At 48.8% G+C, this 11883-nt stretch overlaps 1 protein-coding gene across 1 annotated transcript in view; it reads left to right on the forward strand.

Annotated features, from left to right (window-relative positions):
* Nucleotides 1-5528: 5528 nt before the first annotated feature.
* TNR (tenascin R) overlaps nt 5529-11883 on the forward strand; it is a 34150-nt gene continuing 27795 nt past the window's right edge. The window contains exons 1-4 of the mRNA XM_063165415.1: nt 5529-6082; nt 8746-9222; nt 10208-10471; nt 11276-11391. Coding sequence (XP_063021485.1) covers nt 5587-6082; nt 8746-9222; nt 10208-10471; nt 11276-11391 — 1353 coding nt within the window. The 5' untranslated portion in view covers nt 5529-5586. The remainder of the gene's footprint in view (nt 6083-8745; nt 9223-10207; nt 10472-11275; nt 11392-11883) is intronic.

Consider the following 11883-nt stretch of genomic DNA (forward strand, 5'->3'; position numbering starts at 1 on the left):
ACAAAGAAAGCAAAAGCAAGACCCACACCACAGGGTCTGAGAATCCTAGAATCATTTGGGTTGGAAAAGACCTCTAAGATGAGGGTCCAACCATGAATTTGGCACTGCCAAGCCCACCACTAAACTATGTCTCCAGGTGCCCTATATACAAGATTTTTAAAATCCCTCCAGGAATGGTGATTCACCCCTTGCCTGGGTGCCAGTGCCTTGCCATGCACACACCCTCACCTGTTGCTTTAGGATACAAAATAAAACTACACTGACACTGCACTCTTCAAGGTAAAAAAGAGGGGAAATTTAATTCTGACTCCAACATTTATAGATTTCCAAAAGTGACAGTGGATTGGAGGGTGACAGTACCGCCTCTCCAATGGCACTGGACAAAGTCTATAAAATTTCTCCTCCTCCATAAAATAATGTAAAACAGGAAGTTACTCACATAAAGTTTTTTTAGAAAGTTCGTTACAAAAATGTAAAGATCAGAAGGTTTAGAAGAACTTAAAAAAACAGGGTGACACTCACCTGCCATGGCACCCAGGAGAGATTTCAATGCCAAGGCAATAATGATGCTGATGGATGGGAATGATGAGTTGCCCTAAACCAGAGTCCTGCAGCCTCACTTTGGAGATACCAAAAAACTCCAGAGCTGGGATTCTGAGTTTGCAATGCAATCCATGTCAGTTTTCCAGCTGTGTGATTGCCTTGGAATGATAAGTCTAAGGCTGGGAAGCCAACCAGAGACACCATGGAGCTGAATTCCCTTCCCTGTGAACCCCAGAGGAAAGATGCATGGGCTGCACCCTGCCAGAGCATGGAACAGGCACCATCTGCACCAAGCACTTGGCTTTGGCAGCCCTGAAAACCATCCATCAGCAGGTTTTGGCTTTTGGAAAATCTGCAGGACACTTTTCAACACAAAAGTCTGTGGGGGTGTTTGAGAGTCCCCAGGATGAGGAAAGAGACGAGGATCTGACTCCATGTTTCAGAAGGCTGATTTATTATTTTATGGTATCTATTATATTAAAAGAAAATTATGTATTAAAACTATACTAAAGAAAGGAGACATCAGAAGGCTAGAAAAGAATGATAATAAAAAACTCATGACTGACCAGAGAGTCTCACACAGCTGGCGGTGATTGGTCATCAAGTAAAAACAATCCACATGAGACCAATCCAAGATGCACCTCTTGGTAAACCATCTCCAGACCACATCCCACACCCATCAGATAATTGTTGTTTTCATTTCTTTTCTGAGGCTTCTCAGGAGAAAAATCCTAGAGAAATGATTTTCATAAAATATCACAGTGACAAAAAGTGCAAATAACACACTCGGAGGATTCCCACATCCCCATACCCTGGGGTCTCTCCCACCATTAACAGCAGTGGGAGCAAACCCATCACAGAGCTCTGGCTCCTGCCAGTTGTGCCGCAGCAGGGAACACATCCCAGCTCTGATCACACAGTCCAGGGACTGCTGGCTGTCAGCAAATACCTGCTTGCCTCTGCCATGCCAAGGAAACAAGCAGCAAACTCTGTTTCTTGATGGTTTGTTGGTCAGCACTGAGGATGAGCACAGGCCTGAAGTCCAAATAAATCTGATTTTCCAGTTAGTCATCTGCACCAAACAGCAGGGCTTGGGTTTACCTGGTGTTCAGAAAAAGGGAATGCAATAAATGTACATCAATATATATACACACATATCCATCCCTATATGGTTTGGGTAGATTAAAAGATTTTTCACTCAAAAAAACCCCATTAACTTCATTTTCACATTTTTAGTGACTTTAAAAACATTTTCATACACAATATATGGCTGAAGAAACAAATATTTTCCTTTCTCAACCATCTTCCCAGGCAACATTTGACTTTATTTTTTTTAACCAAAGCAATTCATCAAAACTGCCACGAAAATAGAAATACTGTTGGACCACCAAATGTTAAACTGTCCCCACAAAATGCCACGGACAAAACTGCTGGCATCACACTCATTGTGCAGATCTGCTGTCTCTGCAACCACCCTGCAAGAGCCCAGTTTGCATTTGCTACATTCACATTGCTAAGTTATAAAAAAAGGGCTGCAGATGCTGCATTTTGGGGGATGCTGTTCCCCCACCCCTCAATGACTTTCCCCACCATTAATGACTTTCACAGCACAGCTGCTCCAAGCATCCCCCCACACAGGTTTCCTTCTGCATTCATCCTCATAAAGCTGCTCACACAGATACAGCCCATCAGCAAAATGTAAAAATAACTGAAAAGATATAATTAGGGTGGATGTGCTGTGGGGATTTAATAGGGTTTTTATGTTTCTTCCTTTGCTGGCCCATAAGGCACAAATCCTGGATGGAGAGAGGCTGATGGGGAGGGAAAGAGAGAGCTTTGCTGTGGTTCATGTTTGGCAAAACCCTCAAATATTTTTCTCAGTTTTCTATTGCCTGTATTTTTTATTGAGCACCACAGAGAAATTGCAGCAGATTGATTCTTTCACAGCTCCCCAAAGTTGAAATGCTTTGGAGCCAAAATCTCAATGCCTGCCAAACTTCATAATTAACTGTAATAACTCTTTAATTTGAACTTTAATTCAAACACTCATGTTTCAGGGGGATTTTAGGGGGGGAAAAAAAGGCAAAACAAACTAAAGGTAACCAGTTCTGGTAAAATATAGAAGCAGCCCACAAGGGTTGTGCTTTCCTATCCTGGTCACACAGAGGCCGCTCTGGGATGGAGAGGCATTGTGCCAGTCCAGCAGAAAGTGAAGGAGACGGACATTGACAGCAGACACCAGCAAAGGGACAGGCCCAAAGCTGCCTTCACTGCCCTGCATGGGAGCTTTTCCATGGCCACCTCTAGGGATGAAAGGATCACAGCCATCCAGAAGGCCACCAGCTGGGAGTTTTGTCTGAACTTAGGGACAACAAATCCATCATTAAAAAAAAAGACTAAAAGCAACCTAGATGAATTTGGTCTAATGCAAATTTTCCACATTAAATGACACAGAAATTGGTTTATTTTCCTTGTGAAGGAGAGATGAAAAACATCCAGTCCTGGCTCTGTTCCCCCCACCAATGGTTTTTAATGGTTCTGCCAGTGCAGTGTGAGCTGGACTGGGAAGCATGAGGAGCACAGGAAAATGAGGAACCCAGAGGAGAATGTTGAATATTTCTCTCCCCAGGCAAACATGAGTCAAGCTTCCAGACTGCTCCTGCAGCCCCAGAGCCCTCCCAGCCCACCCTGGCTGAGCTCACTGTGATGGCTCCTTTAGGGAAAAGCAAAAGTGGTGAAACCAGGAACAGGAGACAGAGCGGGACCAGAGAGGGGATGGCGATGATAGAGCTCAGGAATGTATCCACAAACTTGGCAGGGCTTCAGAGCTGCCAGCCCAAGCCTCTGTGTCGCAGACATTTTTTCATAGAAATCCTTTCTTTGGGATTTGTGCATCTTCTGGGAAGCAGAGGCCCCAGAAAGAGAATGTAAACAATGATTATCAGCTGCTGTGGAATGCAATAGGATGCACCTGTGATTGGTTCATGTTCCATGTGTACAATTACGGGCCAATCACAGGGCAAGCTCTCTGGAACACAGGGACAGAGAACTCTCTTGTTTTTAGATTCCATTCTATTCTATTCTTAGCTTAGCAGCTCTGCAACTTCTCTTCTTATTCTTTTTAGTATAGTTATAATGTATTATATATTATATATCAATAAATCCAGCCTTCTGATCATCAAACAAGATTCTCGTCCATCTCTCTCACCATGAAGACCTCCTCAGGTCGCTGTAATACCTCTGGGAAGAAGTTGAGGATAAACAGGGATGTCTGGCCTGCTGTGGGTTGGAGGACACCAAGGAGCATCCACCTGTCCCGTGGATTCAGCTTGGTTTGAGTCTGAACCATGGTGACTTTTCACCACTTCACAACTAAGAGCCCAACCAGTGATATTACAAGAAATCTCCCTGGCATCATTCCCTAGGGATGCCAACATCACCCCAGCATCATGCCCTGCCCAAGGGCCAGGAGGGAATGAGGCCATGACTTGCCACTCAGAAGGAGAGCTGGGCAGCTGTAATGAATGTACTGATAAAGAGATTCAGATCAATAAGGCTGGCAGTTCCTAGCAGCAGATAAATGGGTTCAGTATGTGGGTTATGGAGTTGTTAACTGTCCAACCACCCTGCTCACTGTGATTAGTACTGTGTGTGTCTGCTCACCCTCCTTTATCCACCATCCATCTCCCCTCCCTCACTCCTGCACCCACACAGAGCCCCTCTCCCCCATCCAGCTGTGCTCACAAACAGGTTCTGATGTCTCTCTTGAGGCAAGCTGGATGCACAGAGGGGGAGAGGAAGCATTTCATTTCCCTGTGCCTAAGCTGCTCCTGTAGTCCTGCAAGGAGTTTTCCTTCGCAGCACAGGCCTGGCTCGGAGCAGCTGGCCCATGGCCACAATTACTTCCACTCTGAGCACACACAAAAAAAACCAAGGGAGAGGCCAAGGAGGGGGTGCTGAGATTTGAGCACCAATGAGTCAATCAGAGGCAGTTAGTGTTCATTAGTCCCTGTCCCTTCCATTGTGCAGAGACAAGGAATCTCCCTGTGGGTCAGCCAAGGCCACCCAGGAGCCCAGAAGGCAGAGGAGGACTCGAGGGAGTCAGGGTCTGAGAATGCAGCCCCAAATTGCAACTTACAGAGCCTGTGAGCACAGTCAGCACCATCCCATTGCAGAGTTACTTCCATTTTTCTTCCTTTCCTAAAACAAGGAAAAAAATAAGAGAGCTTACCAAAGGAGTTCCAGGTGTTGTTGGAGAGAAACCAGCAAACATATTTTCATTCATTCAGGGTAATGGGGGAAGCAGGGATACTCCACAGGGAGCTGGAGAGGAGCTCCAGAGCAGCATTAGAAGCAAGAGGTAGCAATTGCTTGAGGTTATGGCATTGGCAGAGGGTGGCAAAGTAAGATGTGCTAAGTGGCCCAGAGATGAGTATTTGGTGCTTTGATAGCACCAGATTAATTGTTTCCTAAATACAAACTACAACAACAAGAAGAATGTGTCTTTGTCACTGCTCAAGGGCCATGACAAGGTGTTCCCATTAGCCATGGGTTCCATTCAGGGTTAATTCAGGCTCCACCAATGTCACAGTTGGGATAGCCACGATACACAGAGTAACATGATACCATTTCAGAAAGCTTCAACCCAGAAGGCTGCAAGCATCTGCCCTTCTGGTTCTTTAGCCCAACCTTTCATCCCCTCATGTTCAAACATTGCACCTGTGTGCCCTCTGCTCCCTTTGGTGGTTGCTCAGTGCCCCTGGGCACTCCATGGCTCATTGCTGTCAGTGCTGCTCACCTGCTGCTCACAGCTGCAACCCACTCCCAATTACCTCAAACTATGTCCCTACACACCGAAGCCAGCAGGACTGCATGTGGGTGAAGTTGGCCCCACATGTGTCTAGATAACAAGAAGGATTTTCCTCTCTGTGCTAAAGTTTCAAGGCTAACACCAACCATGCTCTTTTGCTTCTGTGTTCCCAGGCCCTCCCCACTCTTGGCTGACCAAGACTAGCTTGGAAGGCTCTTCCCTCTCCCAGGAAAATGGGGACTGATGGTGAAAATCCGATCCTGAGGAGTGTGGTCATCAGCTTCAACTTGCTCCTGCTGGGCGCTGTCCTCAAGCCGTTTGAGTGCCGCCTGGAGGTGACGACAGAGCCGGCCCAGAGGACAGTGGTGGATGAGGCAGCTGGCCTCACCAACTGCAGCCCACCCACCAAAGAGCAGCCCATGGTCTTCCACCACATCTACAACATCAACATCCCCCTGGACAGCTGCTGCTCCTCCATGTTCAAGTCTTCGGGCGAGGAGGTGAGTTCAGAAGACGACCGGCTGGCAGAGTACACGGAGCAGACCTCCGACAGCGAGAGCCAGGTCACCTTCACCCACAGGATAAACATGCCCAAGCAGGCCTGCAAGTGCTCCACCTCCCTCCCATCCCTGCAGGAGCTGCTGAGCAGGATTGAGATGCTGGAGAGGGAGGTCTCCATCCTCCGGGACCAATGCACCTCCAATTGCTGCCAAGAAAATGCAGCCACAGGTAGTAACGCCATCCTGTTAGCTCTTGCTGGGGGCTGAGGGCTTGAGAGAGAGGCAGGAGGAATAATGCAAAACTTGATGGTGCTACTCAGAGTGTGGCAGAGGAAAACCAGTGTTTACCCATTATGGGGCTGTGGATTTAGTGAAAAAACTTAGCTAAAGTCCTCTAAGGCAGGAAAAGCCCTGGGAGGGCTTTGGTCACTTGAGTGCCTGTCCACACTCTGTGAAAATTCCATAAAGGAGAGAGAGCTGAACCCCTTTGGGGATGAAATTACAGCTCGTAAGGGGTGAGGAGGGGGATCTCCCAGCTCTGCACTCCTCCCAGCACTCTTAGACATCTGCCACTGCTTGTGGGACAGGGGGAAGCAATGTGGCTGCTGCTCTCCTGAGCTGTCCCTGGGCTGAAGGCAGCCCCATGGGAGCTGGCAATGAGCCCCTTCATCTTCTCTGCAGGGGGAGTGAACACGTCTGAAAAGCTGAGTTAAAAAAAAAGTATTAAAATATATTTTAAAAAATGAAATAAGCAAACAAAACCTTTAAAAAAAAGGCACAAAACCATCAGCATGATACTCCATTTGAATAAAAAGATGTGCTTTTGTGGAGACCTCCAAGAGGTCCCACTAGGGTTACTCCATTGAAGGCAGCCCCTCGTTCCACCTCAGCTGTGCCCCAGGGTCAGGAAAGCAGCACTCAGCTGAAATGAGATGGGTCAGGAAGGTTTGGGCTGGCAGCTGCATTTCCATGGTCCAGGAGCCAGCATACTGATAGTTCTCCTTGTCTGGAGGAAGAGGGGCTGTACCAAAGGCCATCCATCCCAAATGCAGCCCAGCCCTGCTCGTGGCTGCAGCACACCAGGGCTCCTTGCAGGGAAGAAAACACTAAGCAAGGAGATCCACACAGGGCATCTTTCCAGGGGAAAAATGCTTTTCACACCAAGAACAGCAACAGAAAGGAAGAGAAATTAAAACCAACCCTTTTACCCCCAAGGTACTCACTGCATTTTTTTATTTTTAAGTTTTGCAGCTATTAGTGTGATTTTTTTTCTAGTGGAAGGACACATTTTTCTGTGTGCAGGACACATTAAAATGAAATGGGTGCAATCAATCCTCAGGTCAAGAGTTCCACCAAAAGTGGAACTGGTCAGGGAGGGAGAAACAAGGATGGACACACAGCAGGGTGGCTTGGGCTAGCATCTATCATTGGCCAGTGGAAGTCAATGTGTTTCCAGCCATAGCTTCAGCCCACATCCATCAGCTGCATTAATAACTAAGACAAAACAGGAAACACCAGTCTGTGCAAAGTGAGGGTTAAAATCACGCAGGATATGCCATGGGGAAAACCTGTTTTAAAGGAATTAATTTGAAACTCTGATGGGCCTATTTCAGTTACTTGCAACATGCATAGACAGTCCCATTAAATATTCATTGCTTGGTGGAGTCCCCACTCCCATCACAGATGTGCCGAGCTAAAACTGGAATAATTTCATTTATTTTTACCAGAGTTGCTTTCAATTCACTGCACTGCAAAGGAATCAGGATCCCTACCCCACCACCCAAGGCAATTTCCCTGAGGAAAGCCTCTTTTCTCCAGCACACTTAGAAGCATCCTCTCTTATCTTTTGATAACTCAGCTAGAGGCTGAGATCTGAAGAGATCCTGCCTGGCATTCCCAGCATTTGCAGTTTACATGGGAATTGTCCTGCAAAGTAACCCAAATGTGTCTGTCTGGCACAGCATGTAACTGAGCTGCTTTTATATGTGCATCTGCTACATCCCCCACTGGAAGAGCTGCTCAGAAAGGTCAGCTAGGATGGAAAATTTAGCTGGGGACAGAGTCCTGGGGCTGGGGGGTCTTTGAGATGGAAAAGTCTGGAAGAATTACAGAAAGGGTTTCTGTCCTTTCTTGGTTCACATGAGGAAAAGCAGTACAAATCAGCAAGGAAAAGTTAGCCTGCCTGGGATAAACCTTTGGCTGGAGCAATGGCTCTGTTTCAGGGCAAAACAGGGGAGCATTAGCAGTGTCAGTGACTGGTGCCTTCATCCCCATCATCCCTCCTCACCCCAGAGCAACCTGTGCAAGGCTGCCAGGTAAAGAGGGGGCATTAGAGGTGCTGGCCACAGAGCCCTGGTGCTGTCCCTGCTTTTCCACAACCTCAGTGTGCCCAAAGCCAGCAGTCCTGTCCCAGTCAGGTTCTCCAGGATGGGGATGAGGACGATGCCTTTGGGTACATACCTACTTCGTAGAGGAGAGAGAGAAAGCAGCCGGGGATCTCTCAGCTATAAAAAGGAGAAGTGGGTAGATGTGAGACAAGAGGAGTCATGGCTGGTGCAGAGGGTTTCTCCAGGGAAGGTTTTTTCCAGTAAGAGGTCTAAGGAAGTTCCTGTTGAGTGCTAAGCTGGAGAGAAACCAAAGGGAGCCCCTGCACCACCACAAGGCTGGTGGCACCCACAGTTATGGGGGGCACCGCTCCCTAAGGAAAGATCCACCCAAACGCCACCAATTCTTCCCCTTTTAGCCCTAAAGCCGCCAGTTTGCCAGAGAGAGAATTATCCCCTCCTTGCCCCACACCTTCTCCAGCCCTTCAGAGGGCTGACCTGAGACCAACCCCGACCTTTCCCACCTCCCACGCGCCGCGTTCTGACCCTCGCTCCCGCATCCTTGCAGGGCAGCTGGATTACATCCCGCAGTGCAGCGGCCACGGGAATTTCAGCCTGGAGTCGTGCAGCTGCGTGTGCATGGAGGGCTGGGCGGGCAGCAACTGCTCGGAGCCGCTGTGCCCGGGGGGCTGCTCCAGCCGCGGCGTGTGCCTGGAGGGACAGTGCATCTGCGACAGCGACTACGGCGGGGAGGACTGCTCCCAGCCGCGCTGCCCCGCCGGCTGCGGCTCCCGCGGGCTCTGCGTGGACGGCGAGTGCGTGTGCGAGGAGGGATTCACCGGGGACGACTGCTCGGAGCTGCGCTGCCCCCGCGACTGCTCGGGCCGGGGCCGCTGCGTGAACGGCACCTGCGAGTGCCACGAGGGCTTCGCCGGGCACGACTGCGGCCGGCAGCGCTGCCCCGCCGGCTGCGGCGGCCGCGGGCTCTGCCGCGACGGGCTCTGCGTCTGCGAGACGGGCTACGGCGGCCACGACTGCTCCGAAGGTACAGCAGGGCGTGTGGGGCTTGAGCCAGGCTTAAGTGGTGCATAAGCAAGGGTTTCGAGGTGCCCAGAGTCCCATAGGAGCGCCGTGAATCTGGGAGAAATCCTTACCTGGCGGAGAGCGTCGCTTAGGACACATTGAGCCCCCCGCGCCTTCCCGTTATCCCTGTCCCCCAGGGATATGGACAAAAGTCTGGGAGATGAGCAAAAAGCTGGTGAGGTTCATCCTATTGCCGGCTGGGGGCTATGTAAAAATCACAAACTGGATGAGACTGCTAGGAATGTGCCTTGAGCTGTTTGTTTTCCAGCATCAGCCTCATTACATGGTTATGACAATGAGAAGATGCCATCAGTTCACATCCCAGGCAGCAGACCAAGAACTTAATGCTACAACTTACTTTAAAAGTTTTTTGACCAACCACACAAAGCAAAAGCTCAATGACAGTACTTCCATCCAACCACTATAAGCACACGTACCTTTGGTTAAAACAGTGCTTGGTTATTTAGAATATAATACCTACTTGTAAGCCTTAAAACACAATGCACAAAACTCCATTATTAAGCTTAAAACTTCCTAGTATCTTGCTAAACATACTTTTCTACAACTTAAAAAATTATTCTAAACAAACATCAACACACAAACCATTGTTCTATTTATCCTTACTTTTCTACTTCTTACCTAATTTTTCTACCAACCAATTTTATAGCTACTACTTAACCCTAACCACAATTCTACTGTCTGTAAAACCTATCTTTTACAATTTCCCCGAAACCCTCTAATTTTATAAATTCCCACACATCCCAGCATGGGGGCTAAACAGTGCAACAGGTTCTCTCGAGCCTTTACCTTGTTATAGCTGTTCAGACAACCACAGGTACCATATAACACCCAGCCTGTGCCCACCAGCAGACCTACACAGCCTCCCACAGGAGTGGAAGAATAAGCCGGGCACACCCTGACACTCTCCATACCTCTGTCCTCCCCAGTGTCTCCCCCTGAGAACCTGCGGGTGACGGGGATCAGCGACAGCTCCATCGAGCTGGCCTGGGACAGCCCCGGGGCAGCCACAGAGTACGTGGTGTCCTACCAGCCTGCCGTGCCAGGGGGCACCCAGCTCCAGCAGAGGGTGCCTGGGGACTGGAGCAGCATCACCATCACAGATCTGGAGCCAGGTGTGGCCTACAATGTCAGCATCTATGCAGTCATCAGTGACGTCTTCAGCAGCCCCGTTAGCTCCAGGGTGATGACCAGTAAGTATCCTACTGCACTTGTTGCTTGCTGCCCATGTGTCCTGAGGGGATGCTCAAGCTGGCTCACTTTTTACATAAAAACCTTCTAGCACCAGAAACTTGAGCCTTCAAAAAGAAGGGGGAAAAAATTGTATCAGTATAGGGATATAGGAAAGGAGGAAATGTGCCCACCCTCTTCAGAAAGACTCAGTTTGGATGAAAACCTGGATGTCTAAAAAGAAGAAAAAGTTTCCAGAGATTGATTGAAGCCTCCAGAATGTGGCCCAAAGTGTTACATTTTTTCCCTCAGAGAAAATATTACAATATAACACAGAAGTCTCAGGTTTTCCTCCCCCTCCTGAACAGATGATTCCCTGTGATGACTCCCCATGATGATGTGGGTGATGGTGCAGCAAGAAGGGATGCTGCTGTGCATCAGGAGAAACACAGTCCTGACCAGGACTGTGATGCACAGAGGAAAACAGGAGTATCAAGCTGTAATACCAGCCTCCAGAGGGGTTTCTTGGAGACTAAGGATACAGAAGGCATGGGAAAAACAGAAACTATCCACAGCCCCCTTTGCAGCCCCAGCATTCACTCTGTTCACATGATAATGCAGTGGGATGATGCCTCAGTGTCCATAGGTCCAGGCATTTCCCTCTTGTCCTTCCCACTCATGTGAAGCAGGGGAAAAAGAATTTTGCTAACAGACACCAAAAGTTTCCTTGTTTTTATTGCCCAGATACAAAATACCCACGGGGAGCAGGGTGGGTACAGCATGTGCACACCCACCCCTCTCTGCTCACCACTCCTGCTCCCTTGCAGACCTCGCCACACCACAGGGGCTGAAGTTCAAGACCATCACAGAGACAACAGCAGAGGTGCAGTGGGAGCCCTTCTCCTTCCCCTTGGATGGCTGGGAGATCAGCTTCATCCCCAAGGTACTGCTGCTACATCCCTGGCACTGCAGGGTGCATCCAGGGAGAGCATCCTCAATCAGCTTCCAATTACCCCCTTCCCCAAAACACCCAGCCTGTGTTTGCCATTTCTGTGCTGCACATCAGATTCCCCAGACTGCCAGCCTGCGTTTCCCCATTAGTTTTTGTGTCAATGCATGTCCTTAAAGAAATGTCCCCCCAAAACAAATCCAGTGATGGGGGAAAAAACCTTCCAGCCTCACTCTTGTTGTCGCACCCTCTTTTTCCTTTCCAATGACTCTTCCTCCTCTTCCTCCTCACCCTGCTCTCTACACAAAGCTCCCCAAAGCAGCCTGGATCAGAGTGAGCAGCTGCTGGCTCTCAGACAAGAACCTTCAGCCCCCTCCCGAGTCACATGCACACTTAATTCCTGCCATGGAATTTTAATTTTAATTTTAATCGCAGTGACGAGCAGGTAGAAACCCTGCCAGAAAAGATGAAAGGATAAAAATGTTG

The sequence above is a fragment of the Melospiza melodia genome, chromosome 11, assembly GCF_035770615.1.
Source record: "Melospiza melodia melodia isolate bMelMel2 chromosome 11, bMelMel2.pri, whole genome shotgun sequence".
Classification (NCBI taxonomy): domain Eukaryota; kingdom Metazoa; phylum Chordata; class Aves; order Passeriformes; family Passerellidae; genus Melospiza; species Melospiza melodia.